This window comes from Cetorhinus maximus, chromosome 25 (genome assembly GCF_964194155.1).
Source record: "Cetorhinus maximus chromosome 25, sCetMax3.hap1.1, whole genome shotgun sequence".
Lineage (NCBI taxonomy): Eukaryota > Metazoa > Chordata > Chondrichthyes > Lamniformes > Cetorhinidae > Cetorhinus > Cetorhinus maximus.
In genome coordinates this window covers 37034305-37055872 of record NC_135903.1, presented here as the reverse complement: position 1 = coordinate 37055872, position 21568 = coordinate 37034305, and the positions used below count along the sequence as shown (strand labels likewise).

Genomic DNA, 21568 nt, shown 5'->3' with positions numbered 1-21568 from the left:
CGTTCTGCCACCTCTCTATTTAGTTATCTACAATATTATCTTGCCTATCCCTTAATGATCCTATTCCCATCACAGCCTTCTGTTTTTATTGATGTTTTACTATTTTATGTTCCTTCATCATTTAATTTCATAGTTCCTTCATCATTTAATTTCTTTGCCTTCCTAATAGTGTTTTTGACCTCTCCCCTAATAGCTTTGTATTCACTCTTATCCTGCAATTCTTTGCTGTCTATGTCCTCAATGTCTGCCTCTTTCCTAACCCTCAATCGTTTCCTTATGCTTTTCTTTATTTATGGACTCCCAGTAGTGTTTAGTTTGTTCTTTCCTCCTAGTGGAATATATTTTTTCCTGCACTCTATTCAACACCATTTTAAATGTTGTTCTATGTTGCTGTTTGCCAATATTGCTGTCCATTTTATTTTCCCAAGTTCTATTCTGAGCCCCACAAAATCAACTTTTCTCCAATCTATTAACTTGATTTTCATCATACTTACACCCTTCTCTATCATCTCCAAGTGTATGATATGATCACTGCTTTCTAGATGCTCCTTTACTTTTGCATCTCTTATTGTTCTCTGGTTCATTCACCATCACTAGATCCAATAATGAATCTTCCCTTGGTGGGCTTTTCACATACTGAGTTAGGAAGGAATCCTGTACACATTGTAGCAAGTCCATTTCTTTATCCCATTTACCTTCCTCTTCTATCCGATTAATATCAGGGTGGTTGAAATCTCCTATGATTATTATTCTATGTTTTATACTTAATTCCCTAATTTGTCTGCATATTTCTTCCTCCGCCCCCTTTCCACTATTACGTGGTCTGTAGAGTCCATCTATTAATGTGGCAGGTCCTTTATTATCTTTTATCTCTGACTATATGGATCTTGATTGGCCAAATGCATTGCACCCGCATAGAAATACCCGGTTACAAAATGTATGTAGCCATTATGCTCATCAGCTTCAATCAATAAGCATCCTTTCGGGAATCTAAATGTTCCACATTTTGACATCAGTGCCACCCCTTCACCTACTTTTCCTCCCTGATCTAAGGAGTGTGGCCTGCGTGCACCACTCTTCCCCAACTAGATGGACTGGCAGATGCCAGCCTACTTGGGCCTACTGAGCTCTATTACACAATAGAGACCAGATTGCAGAGGAGTGCACCACCCAGGATCAGACCCTACATTTAGCCTGCAGAACAAAAGCTTTTTTTTTTTTTTTGTAAAAATATACTTTATTCATAAAATATCTTCAATCACATTCCAAACCATTTCAATAACAACATTACAAGGGTACAATCCAGGTTAAACTTTTACAAAATGTATCACCAGGTGCATCAGTACAAACAATATTACAATCATTTACAGCCTTTCATTTTGATCTGTACAGCCCGAGGGGCTCTAAACAGTTCCCAGTCTCTCGGTGCGCTGTGGTAGAAAGGTCTTAGACAGCGACCCTTCCCCATTGCGCCTTTGCGGCAGCTGCCCCAAGCTTTAGTGCGTCCCTCAGCACGTAGTCCTGGACTTTGGATTGTGCCAGTCCGCAACAATCGGTCGGGGACAACTCTTTGTGCTGGAAGACCAACAAGTTTCGGGCAGACCAAAGCGCCTCTTTCACCGAGTTGATGATCCTCCAGCTGCAGTTGATGTTTGTCTCGGTGTGTGTCCCTGGGAACAGCCCGTAGAGCACAGAGTCCTGTGTCACAGAACTGCTCGGGATGAACCTCGACAGCAACCACTGCATCTCTCTCCAGACTTTCTTTGCAAAGGCACAATCCACAAGGAGGTGGACAACGGTCTCTTCCCCACCACAGCCACCTCGAGGGCAACGTGCAGAGGGGGTGAGCTTCCTGGCGTGTAGGAAGGATCTGACGGGGAGGGCCTTTCTCACCACCAGCCAAGCTACGTCTTGGTGCTTGTTGGAAAGTTCTGGCGATGAGGCATTCTGCCAAATGACTTTGACAGTCTGCTCGGGGAACCATCCCACAGGGTCCACCCTCTCCTTATCCCTCAGGGCCTCTAGGACGTTACGTGCTGACCACTGCCTGATGGACTTGTGGTCAAAGGTGTTTTTCTGCATAAATTTTTCCACCAGGGACAGGTGGTACGGCACGGTCCAACTACTTGGAGCGTTCCGCGGCAGCGTGGCCAGACCCATCCTTCGCAACACCGGGGACAGGTAGAACCTCAGCACGTAGTGACACTTGGTGTTTGCGTACTGAGGGTCTACGCACCGCTTGATGCAGCCGCACACAAAGGTGGCCATCAGTATGAGGGCGATGTTGGGCACGTTTTTTCCCCCTTTATCTAGAGGCTTGTACATCGCGTCCCTGCGGACACGATCCATTTTCGACCTCCAGATAAAGCGGAAGATGGCTCGAGTGATCGCCATCGCGCAGGAGTCTGGAATGGGCCAGACCTGCGCCACGTACAGCAACAGCGAGAGTACCTCACACGCTGCTTGACCCAACAGCAAGGTTGTTTGTTCTTTCATTTGTATGCACAAAACCACTGACAGCAACTTGTCTGCCACACTCCTCTAATGTAAAAGTGGCTATAACCTTGCAGGGCAGGGGGAAGAAAGAAAGAGAGAGCGTGAGAGAATTTGAAAATCTTGTAAAACAGGAGAAAGGAAGCAAACGATTTAACACTACAGTCAGGGCTGTTCAAAGGTTATGTATTCATGTGCTAGCAAAGTAATTCATGTCTACAGTAGGTATGAAGTGTATTTGCATAATTAGTTCAGTTCAACCATGGCTAGCCAAAACGCATTCACTATAATAAGGTTTGTTCATAATTAAACCAACTTAAACCAAGTACTTTCTACAGAAATCAGAAAGAGTTTGGCATTTTGGAAGTCACTACACAGAGATTAGAACGCTTCATATACTATGGGAGGGTAGCACCAAACAACCTCTCCCACTTGCCTCTCCTGCAGGCTTGCTTGCGATGCCCCTACACAACCAAATAGCATGCAAACATTCATTTTTTAGACACATGTCAGGATTGGCCATATATGAGGCGCTAGGGTTGGGGGCTGGTCTTTACGAAACCTTACTCCAACAAGAGTCAGCATCTTCAGGAAAAGTGAACATTAGAAAAATATTACAAAAGAATGCATAAGAAAAAAGAACCAAGGATGGAATTGCAGCCATAGACTCAGTAAGCCTTAGAGCACAATAATAGATAAGGTGGTGGAGCATCCTTGTGCTCACATTGCCAGTCGAAATAACTGTAGAGGAGTAAGTAGGTTTGAAGAGTAGGACTTCCCCCACTTGCAATGTGGCAAGACCATGAACTTCACACCCTGAAATTTTACTGTCAAGTCTTCCCAAGTTGCTCCGACTTTAGTTTAACTTCCTTTACATGCTCTTATTTTAATGTGGATTCCTGCAGACCAGTATCTAGCACTTACATGACCAATTCCAGCCCTATTCGCCCAGTGGCAGATTTTCTACCCACAAACAAAAAAACTGGGTTTGCAAGTCTGTCAGGCATAAGGGTGCCAGATTTAGCAGTTAAGACTGGGAGGTAGCTCACTGAAACCAGCCTCCTGGATTCCATATTACCCAAAGACCAATATAAAAAGCAACTCAGATGGAGTACAACTTTAAAACAAAAAGATCAGTGACTTGTATTTCTTCAGGTTTCAGTCAGCTAACAAAAAGAGCTTCAGCTCCCAATTGTTAGCTCATAGGATTGCAGATGCTGTTCCTTAAACCATTTTTTTCTTCACATGCTACCAGGACTGTAGTATACTTCCAGCATTTTACGAACTGCATTATTTGACCGGACAACTAGTACTTTCTCTTCACGATTGCTGACAGTTTTTGTATGTGTAGCATTTCCACTTACATTTTGGTTTCAAGTCTTTATTAGAAATCACGATGCCTCTTTAAATAAAGCAATTAGAGTGCATATGTACCTATATATGATACAAATGATATAGAGTATGTGTACATAGAGTATGTATATATATATATACATACACATACTTACACACACACACAAATGCATGGAATTAAATCCTTTATAACAATCTGTTCAAAGATGGAAACCTTGTTCAGAAGCTCCTTCAAACCAGTATCCACCAACTGCACTGATTTTGAAAATGGTTATTTAAATGTGAAAGGCATTAGCATTAATCATTCTATTTGATATTTAAAGAAAATCCAAGTGGCTTCCCAAATGGCTCGGCAATTCAACCAAAGTGAGCAACAACCACACCTGGTTGTAAGATCCCAGGATCAATCCCTGATCTATGTGGAATTAGTTGATCGTGATAGGGGCACTGCAACTAGCTCGAGTTAGGGAGGGGAAAGCATACCAAAAAAAACCAGAAAATGCTCAGGGCTTCCAATCCTAATTACTATTAGTCACCCCTGCCTTAACTGCGCACATGCACAAGCTGGGTGAGGAAAGGATTTAGCTTGGCTGTGTTTCGTTCAACAACTTGCATTTATATAGCACCTTTAACATGGTAAAACAATACAGGAACAAAATTTGACATCAATCCATGAGATATATTAGAGAAGGTGGCCAAATGTTTGGACAAAGAGGTAGGTTTTAAGGACGTCTTAAGGAGGAGAGATGGATAGAGTGGTGGAGGATATTAAGGGTGGAACTCGAGAGCTTTGGGGCCAGGGAGCTGAAGGCACAGTGACCCATGGTGGAGTGAAGGAAAATTGGGTTGCACCAGGGGCCAGGTATATAGGAATGCAGTTCTCAGACTGTTGTAGAGCTAGAGAAAGGCATGGCCACAGAAGGATTTGAACACGAAGATGAGAAAATTAAATTTGAGGCATTGCTGTACCAACAGCCGATGCAGGTCAGCAAACGCAGGGGTGAGCCAAATAATCAAGGTCAAATAGCATGCCAACATCTTTTGCTAATGTATTGCAGAGCTATCAGCAAGATGTCAACACCTCAGAAAAGCATGCGAGAGGAATCAATGAAGGGAAAAGCTAAAAATGTTCCATTTCAATGTGAATCACTCTCCTACATCCAAATGTGAATGGGCAAAACTGTGTGTATAATTATGTAACTGATATAAACACATTGTCATAAAAGCAGAGGAGTTCGTGCAAATAGTTTACTTCAGACGGAAGTTGATCATGATAGGGGCACTGTAACTAGCTCAAGTTAGGGAGGGGAAAGCATACTAAAAAAGAAACAAGAAAATGCTCAGGGCTTCCACTCCTAGTCACCCCTGCCTGAATTGCGCACATACACAAGCTTTCCCTTCCCTAACTCGAGCTAGTTGCAGTGCCACTGTCACGATCAACTTCCTTCTGAAGTAAACTATTTGCACGGACTGCTTTTCCTAAAAGGAAAGGAATCTCCTTAGTTTCCCTAAAGCCTACATTTGTTCTTGTTGCTAGGGCTATGAAAATAAACGATGATCCAACAAGGAAGGTGTCTGTGGTGCGTAGTGCCACAGCTGTTACTTGATGATGTAACTTAATCATTCCCATATTAATTACCTGCATCAACTCCATGGACACAAATGACAAACTACAAGCAACCATTGCATATCCTTGCTCTTTGGTGAAGTTAGTCCATCCTGGATCATGTAAGCATTGATTATGAAAACACATTTTAGATATTGGGAACCAGTGCAGCAGTGCTAATTCCAAGGATGCAATATGGGACCTTTAGGAAGACTGCCTGCAGCAGAACTAGTGAGAGAAAAGTCTTTAGTGAGTAATGGTTAGGGATGTGATAAATAAATTGTTTGAAATTGCAGCACATTCTTTTGCACTCATTTTTGTACAGTACAAATTAATAGAAGGGAGGAATAGGATCCTTTTCTAAAGAACAAAATTGCATTTTCTCTCATGAGTCCAAATTCAGAGAAAAGAACAAAAATAGTAAAGACAACTTGTATTTAGATATTGCCTTTCACGACATCAGGACGTTCCCAAATCACATGCAGCAATGAAATAAATGAGCAGAAAACCTGTTTGTCTAATACAAAAGGGAAAAATGTTGGAAAGGACACTGGGAAAGCTCCTCTGCTCTTTGAATTTGTTCTCCAGCTAAGAGAGCAAGTGCTCCTAGGTTTAATGTTTCATGCAAAAGATGGCATCTCCAGTAATCCTGCACTCCCTTAGTTATGTAAAAAAGTGCCAGCCTACATTTTGCGCTTGGGACTTCAGACCACAATCTTCAGATTCAAAGGTGAGATAACTAATAACTGAGCTACAGATGATACAGACAAAATGCAAAGGATTATATGAGACTGACAGCAGGATTGATGGAAACAATGAACGCATCACAAATCAGTCAAGGACCTTTCCTCATTCCCAAAAATGCACGTATTCCACTCACTGAGCCACAACCAACAATTTAAAAAGCCTTTGCCTGTCTATCCAGACTCAAAGAGAAACCAACTAACAGACTCATAATGCAAACTTGACTGTCCCATTGAGGCCACTGTCATCTGCTGAGGCAGGTTCACAAAGTTCCTGTCACCCAAATTACAGTGATTTCAACTGGACTGGTAATTCGAGCACGTAGCATGAACTTCTTGGTATGTCCAATAATGGTCAATCTGGACAACTGTCCAATAAAGGGAAATAGCAATCTGAAGAGCTGTTTCACTTCTCAATCATTGCATGAAGACAGGAAATGTTTAAACTCACCTGCAGTGACATTTCAATTATCATCATCAGTTTCTTAATGCCAATCCACACAGTCTTCCCCATCACATGCTGTGTGATTCTCGCTCGTTCTCGATCATCAAACCTGCCAAGAAGCTGTAAAGCAGAGTCAGTTGTCATTAAAAAAAGTCTAATTTTTTCTTTGCCATTTTCCTTCCCCATGCATCTCCCCAACTCCCCTGCCAACTCCCAAAGGTATGATCTCTCACTGGGATGTAATTCCACAGATGCCAGCTCCCTTCTGGTACCTCGCCCATGTGAAAGCCCAATGAGTAACAGCATGACGCTCAGTACAGAGGGCACCTCACCATACTTGATTCTGTTCCCGCTCAACACTCACTCCATAAGAGTTTCCCCATGAGGTATCATGGAATGTAAGCTTAGCTGCTTTTCTTCTCCCTTTTCAAAGCCTTAGTCAGCCAAGTACTAACCAGGTGCTAGTTGACCAACTGAGACCATGAAAGTTTACATGGTTTAACTACTGACTTAACCAGCTGATTCAGAGGAGGTTTAACAGTAAAATAGATGGTGTGCAAAATAATCTATTGGATATACACTGCAATTAACAAGGCAACAATTTTTTACCATCTGATGTACTGAATTTCGCCAGTTGCCTTCCACCAGTGTAAAGCCATAACAATGAGATAGCAAAGACAGCTCACTTGCATAAGTATGCAACAAGACAAAATACTGTAAGATATGGATAGGTTACCCATGAACAGTTACGGCTACATAGAATTGAAACCTGTCCAGGTGCACTGATGCGATAGCAAAATGGGTTTAAAATTACTGACAACTGCATTCATTTAAAGTGTTGATATCAACCTACATTAAATGCATTCTTTCAAAGGAATAAATTATTGATAGCAAGGCTTAATGACATGCCATTCAACTAATTGTGACACATTATATGAAAGCAACTTTGATCAAAAAGTTCAAATGTTTGATCATTGCTCAAGTTCTTGCAAAAAAAAACTGACCCAAATATTGGCCAAATATTATGCATGCTTCCTTAATTCAAGACGCCTTGAATATAGTTTTATTTTTTCAAAAAGGTATGTTGTTTTTAGCTACAATGTGTGTTACACTTTGAAGTAAAGAGAGATGTGGGATACTGGGAGTCTCATGGGCTACATGCTGAATGACCCAATTCCATCATAGACTCATGGAATGCAATTCACTTTGCTGGCTGCAAGGGTCCTTTGTCAAAAGTAGTTTAGGCAGCCTAGTTCCTAGCATGGATGCACAGCGAGAAAAAAAGCATAATCCAGCACCAATATGCAGTCTTTCACAAGTGAAGCCTTAGGACTACTGATTTAGGAATCAGGAAAATATTACACTGGGGCGGTAGGAGGTCCTCAACCTCAGTTGAAGATTGCAGAATCTAGTTGCACAGAATCTTACTCTGTACCTAGTTATGCTAACCCTGATCTATGAGGATAACCGACCTTTAACAGGTGCTCAAATGCTTTATTCCCTCGTACTAACATTATGTATCTCAATGCACTGAAGAGTTTTCAGAAAAGTTGTTTTAAGGTCCTGAGACATGAGGATTAAAATGAATGATTTCCGAGCATTCCTGGGGATATTTCTGTTCCTCCAATAGGAGGGGTGGGGGGAGCGATTAAGTGTATGAGTTGAGATCCCAGTATTTAAGTACAGCAAAGTGCTGGCCTTTGGAATGATTAAATGTACAACTGGACCTGCCACACAGCATTCATAAGGACAATGTTCATTTTCAATTCAACCTAGAATATGAGGCAACTAAATCAGATGTAACGCACCCCAGATTAATTATTCACAAAAGATTAAACATGATGGGCCGCTGTGGACCAGATGTCCTTATGTCTTAGATATGGAGGCAGTATCTTAGACTGCACAAATGCTATGGCTTTGGGGTAAACTCCTGCATCTCAATTACATTAAAACTTTTAATTTCTGGTTTGCACTGCAATAAAGTTGCATTAACAATTGGACATAGGCATGTAGAAGTTCTGCCCTGCCTATTATTTTACTGCAGTGTCAAGAACGAGCACTGCATCGCTGTCGTTTACTGTTACTGACTCAATTTCTGAAAAACCACGCATCTTTCACAAGCTGCGTCATCACAGAAGCGTGCCCTTCAGAATGATTCACTTGAGTTTGGGCCAGTACCTTTGGCATGGATGGGTAAAGCAACCACACCCTGGTCAGTCTGAAATGGGGAGCATCCTCACCTATGCACATTTTTTTATTCTTTCATGGCATCGGAGTGCTGCTGGCAAGGCTAGCATTTGCTGCCCATCCCTACTTGCCCTCAAGGAGGTCGTGGTGAGCCACAGTCTTGAACCGCTGCAGTCTATTTGGTGCAGATACACAGTGCAGTTAGGAAAGTAGTTCCAGGTTTTTGACCAAGCGGTCCAAGCAACAACAGCTATATATTTCCAAGTCAGGATGGTGTGTGGCTGGGATGGCAGTAGGCTTAGGACCAGTAGCATCACTGGAGAACCATTAAAAAAAGGGGCGACAGCCTCATGGTCCTGGCGGTGTGGGAGTTTGGGAGGTGGGGGCAGGCGGGTGTGAGGTGCTGTAGTCGTTGGTTTGGAGGATGCAGGGAATGGGGTCTTCGCATGGGGGACAGTTCTTGCTGCTGGCTGGCCCCTCTGTGGGGCACAGGGTGCCTAATCAGGGGGCGTCTCCCACCAATACTGTAAACAGGCCCCGAGTATACCTGGTGTCTTGTCCAGATAGTGTGGGACAACACCCACCCCAACTACTGGCTTAATACCAATGGCACTGAGATGAGGCTCTTAAGTGGTCCTTAACTGGTCATTTAAAGGCCTACAGGCAGGAAAGCCAACCTCCACCTTCCTTACCCTAGGATTAATTGGGGTGAGTTGGGAAAGCAGTGGGGCCTCCGCCCCACATCTTTCTGCCCAATGACATGGCACCACCCAGAGCTCCCCCACCCCCCCGGGTATTAAATTCTGCCCATTATGCCAAGTGATCCCAGGTACCAGGTGCTCAGTAACTCACTTGACATTAGCCTTCCTTTTAGATTATGAACACGAGAATGTAGAGACTTGGAAAGACAGAGGCATGAGTTATTAAACACAAGTTGCGCAGCTTCAGATTGCAGGAGCATGGTTAGTAATTATTAAATCAAGCAAGATGACCCACTGACATGGGAGAGCGCAGCATATTTATTGGGCTGGTATTATTACAAAGAAAAGTGCATTGATGGAATTATGTGAGCTCTAAAGTAACTGCTGCACCCTTTGAGCCTGGGAGTTATCTTCAGCAGATGTGAAGTGAAGGTGACTTAACAGGAATGTTTTTTCCAAAAAAAAAGTAGCAAATAGTTACAATCTGGAATACACTATCTGAAAGGGTAGTGGTGGAGACAGATTCAATTGGGGCTTTCAGATTGGATAAGCACCTGAAGTTGTAAGGCCATATGGAAAGCATGGGGACTAGATAAATTGGTCTTGCAAATAGCTGACAAAGACCCGCAATGGTCCAAATGGCCTCCTTTTCTGCTGCAACCTATGATCCTATTCCATTAATTTCTAATACGCTGCTGGTCGTATTATCTGTAAGGACAGGCTTACCTCCAAAGCTTCCATTAACTGTTGCCCTGTGTTTATGTTAGGAATATGGATGCTGGTGCTGAAAACATCCATCATCTCCATCTCCTGAAGGACATCTTTACGACTGGTGGTCCCAATGATTAACAGCTTACGGCCCTGTAAACACCAATGCAAGACACAACGTTAAACAAGTAAATCAGATACAGCAAGCCACACCCCTTCAGAAAGTCACATCAAGATCAATAAATTCTATTCCTTTCACCATTTGGACAAAATTAAAATTAAATGCGCTTGAGCAACCTCCACCAGGGCCATTGGCAAATCTGCTGCTTCACATTAACTTTGGTCACTATTCACAACCTACTCAGCTGTGGGAAGTTTCCAGTTTGAAATTCAGTTCTGTTTCTCAACTTTTCTCATTGTCCAGTGAGAGAAAGTTAGATGGAACATTAGGTGGGGCAGCTCTAGTATCTTTGTAGCCACTGATTTGGAAAAAGACAGAATGAGTCCTTTACTTGAATTCTTGTGGTCTGGATCCTGCAAATTCTATTCCACCTCCCCTGCCACTGATTAAATGTCCCAATCTCACTTGGTAGCTCCCCATGTTTTGGAAATTACAAGCTGTGGGGAACTAAGGGAGCAGATACACATCCAATCACTCCACTGAGTTTTGGTTTTCAGCATTTCCAAGTGTGATCTCAAACATCTATTCTATGCTGAACGCCTATTTAAGCAATTAAGTTAAGTAATTAAGTGGCCTCTTAAGGGCAATTTTCCTAGGCCAGAGGAGACCCGCACCCCACCCCACAAGCAAGCTGAAGGTCCCCAGCTTCAGAGAGACAGTCTCTCTTGGTGGGGGGGGCCAGAGCTGGAGACTCCATGTACCAAAGAGGGGGCATGGACAGGGAAGGCTGTCCCATCGTGGCCCCAGTGGAAGGTCCTCGCCTGCTTAGCCCAGTGGCCCCTCAAAATTTTAATTTTTATATAATCCTCTCCAAGCCTATCACCACAAGCTACCTCAGCAGTGCCCAATTCCCCCCGTGGAGCTGCTGAGGCACAAGAGGAGCCAGCTCTTTGATTGAGCAGGCAGCATCTACATCCCACCTGCCGTCCTTAACTGGAAGGCAAGTCCAGAGACAGTCAATTATGAAGCTGCCTCTGGGAGAATACCTGAACTGGTCACACTGCTCAAGACCCCTATTTTACCCAATGTTGGGATCCCTGCCCATTCAGTCACATTTCAGAAGAACTCCAGGCAGTTTGGGAGGTGTTGGCTGTACACTCAAATAACATGCAGCAAAGAACATGAAATTCTTTTGGTACCTTTCTAATCTTGGAGTCAGAATACTGAGTTTAGGTCCCACTCCAGAGTCTTGAGCACATAGGGTCACTTCACCACAGTTAATGAGGAAGTGCTACACTGTCGAGAGATGCCAGCTTTCAGAAGAGAGGTCAAATCAAGATCACACCTGCCTTCTTGGATAGATGTAAAAGATCTCACAGCACCCTTGAAGAGCAGAGTTGCTGTCCTGGCCAGTATTAATTCCCCTAAACGAGTATTGTCAATTATACTCGCTACTTGTGGTGAATCAGCCACAGATATATGGCAAATTGATGCTGTTAATTTTTAGAGCCGCACAATGGGGAGGGGGAGACAGACAGATAAAGCGAGAGAGAGAGAGAGAGAGAGACGGACAAAGCGAGAAAGAGAGAGAGACGGACAAAGCGAGAAAGAGAGAGAGACGGACAAAGCGAGAAAGAGAGAGACGGACAAAGCGAGAAAGAGAGAGACGGACAAAGCGAGAAAGAGAGAGAGGGACAAAGCGAGAAAGAGAGAGACGGACAAAGCGAGAAAGAGAGAGACGGACAAGCGAGAAAGAGAGAGAGACGGACAAGCGAGAAAGAGAAAGACGGACAAGCGAGAAAGAGAGAGACAGACAAAGCGAGAGAGAGAGAGAGACAGACAAAGCGAGAGAGAGAGAGAGAGAGACGGACAAAGCGAGAAAGAGAGAGACGGACAAAGCGAGAGAGAGAGAGACAGACAAAGCGAGAGAGAGACAGACAAAGCGAGAGAGAGAGACAGACAAAGCTAGAGAGAGAGAGACAGACAAAGCTAGAGAGAGAGAGACAGACAAAGCGAGAGAGAGAGAGACAAAGCGAGAGAGAGAGAGACAGACAAAGCGAGAGAGAGAGACAGACAAAGCGAGAGAGAGAGAGAGAGAGAGACAGACAAAGCGAGAGAGAGAGAGAGACAGACAGACAAAGCGAGAGGGAGAGAGAGACAGACAAAGCGAGAGGGAGAGAGAGACAGACAAAGCGAGAGAGAGAGAGGTGGAGAGATAGAGATATAGGGAGAGAGCCTGAGTGTGCGTAGTGCTGAGTGACTGACACAGCATTAGATTTTCAGGGTGGATGTGTGAATATATAACCCTCTATTTGACTCATGAAAAGCTTACTGCTGGTTCTTCAAATTGACCAATCCACTCAGGGGTTAAGGAACACACAGCTTCCCTTTCAAAAACACACCGATTACAGACAGTAAAGAGAATGGAACAGGGGTTTTATTTCTCTCTCATCCATGTCCGTAACAGAATTCTCTCTCGCCTCATGGCTCATCTGCTTAATGCAAAAAATTAAGGGGGACCTATGCAGCAGGGAGAACCTGCCTATGCTGAATTAGTTGACCTCAGATGGATTATGGAGGTGATGGGGGAAGGGAGGGGAGGGGAGGTAGGTAAGACTCTCACTGGTAGCAGCACCTCAGTTGGGAAGGGAAACATCAGAGCTCCTGATCACTATCCAAGAATCCATGAAGTGACATTTGAATAAGGATCAGTTGTGGCTATGACACTCCCATATAGGCTGCTGTGAGACACTGTCCAGGTTCACAGAAGAATGGTTATCTTGACCAGAGGCCACCAGTGGAATTGTAGCCATCAACATGTCAGCACCTTCAGAAAAGGTAGGGTGAGTAAACCAGCTAAGATGCGACAAAAATAACTCGAATAAATTAATTAATTCGACCATTGATTCTGGAACTTACCAATAGTACAATGGTATGACCAATGATTCTCGGACTAAATAGTAGGACCCTATTTTAATGGTCGGGGGAACAGATGCTCTATGACTTATGTAGACTCTCTGCATCTTCCTGAAAGTATGTTGTGGATGCAAACAAATATCAAGGGGACAAAGAAAAATTTTGAATGTTGAGTTTTGCTTTAATCAATTTTCACTAATAACAGCACATATGGGTTAACATTTTAGAATAAGCCAAAAACACATTTCTGATGGTGTTATGAATTCGTAAAGCTACAACCAAAAATACAGCTAAAGCATTTTAACCTACCCTTGTGTGGATGTTAATGAACGTTTAAAATTGTGAAGTGGTTTCATAAGGTGGATGTAGCAAAATTGTTTCTACTTGAGATCGAGTCTGAGGTGCATAAATATAAGGTCGCAACTGACACATTAAAGGAAGTAGAAGAAATATCTTTAGAGTATTGAAAATAGGAAACTTGCTACAACAGGGAGGGGATGAACATGACAGCATTTAAGGGTGGGATTGGTGCACAAATGAAGGAGGGAATACAGGGATATGGAGCAAGGTGGGAAGAGGAAATTAGAGTGGGAAGAGGCTTGTGTAGAATATAAATATTGGCATTGATCAGTTGGACCAAATAGCCTCCTGTTTTTTTGTTGTTTGTAAGTTGTATGTAATTCTATATCTTCCGTCAGGTCTCATCTGGTTAGGCCCCAACTAAAGAACTGTTGTCCAGCTCTGGTCACCGCACATTAGGAAAGACGTGAAGGTCCTTGAGAGCGTTCAGAGGAGATTTACCAGAATGGTTCCAGAGATTGGTGGGGTGGGGATGGAGGGGGTGGGGGGAAAGAGTAGTTTAGCTACAAGGTTAGGTTGGAGAGGCTTGGGTTGTTCTCCTGGAGCAAAGGCAATTGAGGGAAGATTTTATAGAGGTGGACAAGATTATGACAGGCTTAGATAAAGTAGACAAAGATAAACGCTTCCCAGTACATGATGGAACAAGGACTCGGGATCACAGATTTAAGATTTTGGCCAAGAGATGCAGGAGTGAGGAAGAACCTTTTTACACAGCGAGTGGTAATGACCTGGAACGCACTGCCCACAAGGGTTGTGGAAGCAGAAACAATCAATAATTTCAAAATAAAATTGGATGGGCGCTTGAAATAATAAACTTGCAGGGCAATGGGGACAGAATGGGGAGTGGGGCTGACTGGGGAGCTGACATGGACTTGAAGGCTTCCTTCAGTGCCTTGAATGACTCTATAAATCCAAGTCCTTTTTTTCTCTGAACAGTTTTGGCCATTCTCGAGAAAATGCTTAATAAATTTTTAGTTCGATCAAGTTCCTCACACGATCGCACCATTGTTTAGAATAAACAAATTATTAAATATTGGAAGAATTTTTATCATTGATTTGTAAACAGCAAATTGCATTTATATAGTACCTTTACCATAATAAAACATCCCAAGGCACATTATCAAACAAAATGTGTCATATAAGGGCATATCAGGACAGATGGCTAAAATGTTGGTCAAACAATTTAATTTAAGGGTCATCCTAAATGAGGATGAAGAGGCAAGAGGCAAAAGGTTTAAGGGGAAAATTCCGAGCTGTTGAGGACATGGCTGCCGAACATGAAGCAATTAAAATCGAGCGTGTGTAAGAGACCAAAATCTGAAATGTGCAGGGATCTCATGAAGGTTGTCAGGCTGAAGGAGGTTACAGAGATAGAGGGGCGAGGCCATGGAGACATTTGGAAAGAAGTGGGAGAATTTTAACATTGCTGGACTAGGAGCCAATGTAGCTCGGCAAATTCCTCAAAAGTATTTCATTTTCTGTGTGATGCAGGATGTCCGTCACATACCCATAGCACAGAAACACAAAAGAAAAGTTTTAGGAAGTTAAGTTGGCTATCTTCAGAAAATGGAAAAAAAGAAGCAGGAATGTAACGATGGAACGGTATAAAATGCTGGTTAGGTTACAGCTGGAATTTTGTGTACAGTTCTCGTCACTACATCACAGGAAGAACATAATTGCTCTGGAGAAAGTACAGAGGAGATTTACAAGAATGTTACCAGGGCTTGAAAACTGCAGCTGAGGAGAGATTGGATAGGCTAGGGTTGTTTTCCTTAGAACAGTGGAGGCTGAGGGGTGACCTAATTGAGGTGTACAAAATTATGAGGGGCCTAGATAGGGTAGACAGGAAAGACCCATTTCCCCTCGCTGAGGGGTCAATTACCAGGGGGCATAGATTTAAAATGATTGGTAGAAGGATTAGAGGGGACATAAAGAAAAACTTTTTCACCAAGAGGGTGGTGGGCATCTGGAATTCACTGCCTAAATTAGTGGTTGAGACTGAAATGCTCAATTTATTTAAAAAGGTGCCTGGATCTACACCCAAACTGCTTTAACCTGCAAGGCTATGGGCCAGGTGCTGGGCAGTGGGATTAAGAAGAGCAGCTAGTTTATTTTTTTCTCTCTTTTTTGGCTGGTGCAGACACAATGGGCTGAATAGCCTCTTTCTGCACCGTAGCATTTCTGTGGCTCTAATAAGGGACAAGTGACGTTTTCAAGACCATGAATGGAGTTGACAATATAGATCCAGGTAAATCACTCACTATGGTGAAGGGATCAAATACTATATTAGGAGTCACAACTTAAGTTAGAAATGCAAAACAAAATTAGAGGAACTTTCCCAACCAAGAGAGAAAAAAATCAATAATTTCAAAAGAAAACTGGGTGGCCACTTGAGAGAAATAGACTTGCAGGGCTACAAGGGCAGAGCAAGGAATGAGGTTGACTAGACTTCAATAGAAAATGGCATGGACTCAATGGGCCAAATGGCCTTGTTCTCTGTCATCATGATTCAATGGCTAGTTGTGTAATAACGAATCTGGAAGGTCATCAAATTGGAATAGTATAAATGAATTCAGACAATTCAATGTTTCTACAGAGAAAAGGCTGAAAAATATGAAAAAGGAACCTGCTTGTTTGGCCTTTTCCTGAAAATATCTAGGTTCTGACTTAATTTATTTCCCTCAAATATAGTGAGGCTGAATATGCCTTGGCTCGTCTTACTGGTAAAACAGCTTCTGACACACTTCCACTGATAGAAGGAAGATACAGGTGACAGTGACATGTGAGATATCAGGCCTGTTTGCAGATTTACACCAGCACCTCAACATCAACAACAGTTTCCATAGAGTTCATTGTACTCACCTAACAGCATAAAAGTTAAGAAACAGCTAACACACACACAGAATGCAACCTTATCTTGGAAGGTGAATTTATATTACAATACACAAATTAGGAATTACACCAGCAACCCTGCTTGTAAGAAAGGCTTGTGGACTATAATAATGGCAGGAAGCAAGGCAATCTGGAAAACTAAGTGTTTTCTTAGTTAAAATGGCAGCAAAGAAAAGGCAAAGATGCATTTAGTAACACGGATGTTTTGAAATCCACGTTGAGCAAGTTATGAAAGTGTATTAAGGCAGTCTTGTCCTGTTCTACTGCAGTAAACTGGCAATTTTATGCTGGGAGGGGCAGGGGGGAGAGAGCAGAGAAGAGAGTAATTTATATTCACTCCACATTTACTAAATCCAGCCTATTTAATCAACATTGTCCCTCTATTCAAATTCAACTTGGGCCTTGACTCAAGTATGTTAGAACAGAGAATCAGCCTGAAAAAGAGCAGTACTGTATCTGGTCCTCCCCACCCCCAATCCAAACACTTGGCAAATTCTTTTACTGTGGTCTAAACTTCAATTACAGGATTAACAGTGTTTCTCAATTCATGCTACCTGTGGTGTGTTAAATACCCTGATGGCTCAGAGAGGCTAACTGATAGGGACTGCAACACTGTTCTTTCCCTTTCTTCCTTCCTCCCGAGCCATCATAATACACTTTTAATCCAGAGATGCTTCTGTAATATGGTGTGCCAAATTCTGTGGAATCCACCCTCACCCCGTAATGCAAATGAAGATGCCACACTAATGCAGCAACACTGCTAATGTACAAACTCGCTCACACACATTTGCTGGAAAGTCGCAATTGGTGACTTAGGTTTCTGCTACTGAGCAAGGGCTGGTTTATGCTGGTAATCCTGGAAAACATATTGGGGCTCTGGCTATCCACGTTCCCAAAAGAAAAACAGCAACAGAAACACTGCTTACATTGTCCCAGGTGCTCCAGGTTCTGGAGGCTTGAGTGATATTCACTATTTTGATGGTCTGAGGGTTGCTGAATGCAGCAGCTCCATTTAATCAAGCTTAAAGCACCATCGAAGAAGAATAAACTGCCGCCTGCAGCTATGCTAAACAGTAAAGCAGCATACGAATTGTATCAAATTTTCAGCCATGGCTCAGTTTGTTAGGAATCAATAGATTGTGGGCTCAAGTCCCATTTTAGAGATTAGAGTCTATAATCCAGGCTGACACACTAATTCAGTACTGAGGGAGCACTGCATGATTAGAAGTGCATTTTAGGCGAGACTTTAACTGAGGGCTCTTTTGCCCTCTCAGGTGGATGTAAAAGATCCCATTTCAAAGATGAGCAGGGGAGTTCTTCCCAGTGTCCTGATCAATATTTATCTCTCAACCAATATTACTAAACAGATTATCTGCTCATTCTCAGATTGCTGTTTGTGGGAACTTTCTGTATGTAAACTGACTGCCATGGTTCCAATGTTACAACAGTGACTATACTTCAAAAGTACTTCATTGGTAATAAAGTGTTTTAGGCATCTGAGTCTTGAAAGGGGTTATTATAAATGCAAATATTTCTTTACAGTTTAAGAAAAAAAGTGAAGCCTCTCATTGCTGAAAAAAATCTTTCGGGTACTTTAACCATTATCATATACAGTTGAAACTTTTTTTCTGTAGCTTATTTTTTTTTACACAAAATAAGTAACATAAACACGGAGGAACAAAACACTTTTTCCTCATTGGGAACCCTGCATGTGTGTTCTCTGTGGTCATGACCTGATGTTTCTTCTACACCACTTGGACCATGCGAAAGTTAAACAAACCTCAAAAGAAAATCTCCAACTGCACAATTGCGTCTTACATTACCAGCCACTTTGTGGCTTTTGGGTGAGATTATCACTCTGTGCCCAGAGACTGTTCAAATTAATTTTATATGGGAAACACACAGAAGAACAAATAGGATGTTTTCATTCAGTAGGTGTGGTTGAATTTAAACCCTTAGTCCAGAGTTGAAAGGATAGGGCACTTATCTATTGCATAACCAGTTTTTTCACACCTTGCATTTTTAAGTTTATTTTGATCTTGCAGCAATATTAGGAGTGGTAGTCATCTTGTCTTAATTTTCTCTGCCACAAGCTAGTCAGAAACTGGCCAAGAACTACGATTCCTTTCACAGTTTACTGATCCAAGACTGGAACAGGACTGAAGCCTAGGCCAGAGACTTTGCCCAGAGAGCAAGAGAACAATTCAAGAGATTCAACACAGCTGCTCTACTGCAGCTTCTGGCAGCCAGGGTTGGTGAGAATCTAGCAGGAAATAGAGGTGCCTGGAACAGAAAATTCAGTAGGGAGACCTACAGACAATATCTTGAGATAATTTCTATGGAATATTATTGTTGTTAACGTGCCTATCATCAGCACTTCATACAAATCATGATCTACGCACTGCACCAAAAAAAGGTTAATTCTTTTTTCAAACAGCAGAAATGGGATGCAGAGAGAAGCGCATAAACAAGCGTTCTTCTGCAAACTGCCTGGAGAAACAAAATGGGGTCAACAGGTATGCAAGTAATTCAGTCTTTGCTCAGCATTGAATTCCTGTTTCAGTTTACACCAAGTCGGCCGGTTGCACAACAACCTGCAAAGTTTAAAAAAAGTAAAGCCCAATAATTACAGAATAATTTTTTCACGAGGTATTGAAGTATAGGAAATGCTGATTAAGAACTTTCCAAGTTCAACATGGAATTCAACCACTCAAATACTTTGGAAACCACTCAAGAATGCCTAAGGCCTTACAGCAATATTCAATATTATGTGAATGCAGTGTTAATAAGGATAGAGAACAGAGTTAGCACCTCTTTTTACTTCCTTGCCAGCATACAACTTTAATTCTGTCACTGACATGTCAGAACTTTTCCCCTTTGATTTGTGCATTTGGAGAATGCAGGAGGGGAAATAAATTTTAAAAGGTTAATGAAAACCCAAGATATTTTAGTTAAAAAAAAATTTAGGAAACAGCTTCCTATTTGCATTCAGGCAAGATACTTTGCCTCAAATTCTTTGTAAAATAAAAGCTGATCACAGTAAGGGTGCCCTGTTGTTCTAGCACTTCCCACTGTTTTTTTTACTCTCTTCCCATTGTACATGATTGTGTTTCACAGAAGTGTGTGTGACAGGGTGAAGTTTTTTCTATCTTGTATTATTGGAAGAAAATATCTTTGTTGCTACTTTTGCACAACAGAAAGCTCCCCACCAAAACCACACAGAAAAACTCAAGAAAGCTGAGGGTGGGGAACCTTCAAATGCAGAGGTGCCTCCTAATGGTTCTAAAACTATTGTTTGTTCAGCAAGAAGTCCACTTACACCACATCTCACAATGGTTACAATGGCAAAGGTTGCAACTGAGCTATAACTTTTTTTCCTAAAACCCAATCATGGTTCCTGTTGCTGTTATCTGGTGACTCCAGAAACTGCATGTTCAATGTACAAACATTGGGAGAGCGCATAACCTGGTTGGGCTGTAATATCAATCTCTCATCACCATGGTCAGACCTATTAGCATACATTGTCTGACGCGCATGAAGGATATCCACTTTGGCAAATGCCAGAGAATGATTTAGCAACAGCTAAATTACATCTTAACAGGAGACAGAACCTTCATAGGGGAAGGGGTAAAGCAATGAGGAAAAAGTAATAAGAGGATCCTTTGTTTTAGTTGGTGTTCTTCTGCATAGAAGACTGGTGCCCTCCCATAACACCATCAGACATAGCGGGTACAAGTTTTAGGACTTTGTTTTTCCTGTGTAGTGTCCTTCATTGTTGCTGGGTCAATATCTTGAACTCCCTTCCTAATAGCACTGTGGGCATACCTACACCATATGGACAGAAGGCAGCTCATCACCACTTTCATATGGACGATTAGGGATGAGCAATAAATGCTAGCTCAGCCAGCGACATCCACGCCTCATGAACGAATTATTAAAAGTAGCATAAACTTGTATTAAAGAGAACACTGAATCAGTTTGTCTATGCATTTCCTTGATTTCACCCTATAATTTGCAGTCACTGTTGCCTCTTTCATTTTAGTTTTTAGTCTCCATGTTTAAACCAAAATCTCCAATCTCAAGATATCAATATCAGTCTTGCTGATTTGTCAAAAAGTGTGGGACAGAGTCTTGTGAGGGCAAAACCTCCTGATAGCTTCTCTCTCTCATTTTGATTCTTTTTGCTTCTGGTACCTAAGCTATTCGTGGACCAATTACACAAGAACAAAATTTGGGAATGTTCAATTATTGCCTAAATTCCAATATTTATGGGATGGCTAACAGGGAATCAATGTGATTCACACAGTAACTTAGAGACTGGGTGACACAGAAAGACTGAGTTACTAATGACACTGAATCAACGTATCAACCATATAAAAATCAGCAGAATTCAGCAACCTCAGAAGTCCTAAGGAGGTTTTGAAAGAGAGAGAGAGACAATGTTGCGATGGAAGCCCTCTTCTAAGGCAGAGACTTAAGGTGTAATGTACTGGAGACACATGCAAGTGCCTGATAGTTGCCAAAAGTAGAATAATGTTTCATTGGCTGAAATTTTTAAGCATGATCTTGTTGAAAACAATGCAGTAAATAGTGGATTTAAAAAAAATAAAATTGCTGAGAGTCATGCTTCCTAGCAAAATTATTTCTTAAGTGTGTGTTGCTCCTTGAAAATCTTAAAATAAATTTCATGTTGTGGGTATCTTTCTGAAGGCAAGACCTGCAGCTTAGGACCCTTGCCTCACAGGAACAGAAAGACTAGTCTCCATAGTAACAAAGCTGAAAGGACATTTCAACTATTGTCTTACAACTGTGACAAAGATTTGGCCAGTTAAGATATGGAAGAGATGATGTTGCAGCATTCCTGTTCCATCGCTGACCACCGGAATTCACTGTAGAACCATGACTGCCCCCTACCTTTTTCAAATAAATATCTACAAATCTGCAAGGTGGCATTCATGAGAATAGAGTGACAGCAAGCAACCATCATGGGTTCCAGTCCTCCCTAAAATGGTAACCACCCTAACCAACTGGGGCAGATTGCGT

The 21568-nt window shown here is 42.2% G+C and overlaps 1 protein-coding gene across 2 annotated transcripts in view; it reads right to left on the bottom strand.

The window, feature by feature from the left end:
• Positions 1-21568, bottom strand: part of nsfa (N-ethylmaleimide-sensitive factor a) — a 311021-nt gene that overhangs the window by 39887 nt on the left and 249566 nt on the right. For both annotated transcript variants that reach the window (XM_078529818.1, XM_078529817.1), the window contains exons 18-19: positions 10255-10389; positions 6647-6760 (exon numbers count right to left, since the gene is read on the bottom strand). In XM_078529818.1, coding sequence (XP_078385944.1) covers positions 6647-6760; positions 10255-10389 — 249 coding nt within the window. The remainder of the gene's footprint in view (positions 1-6646; positions 6761-10254; positions 10390-21568) is intronic.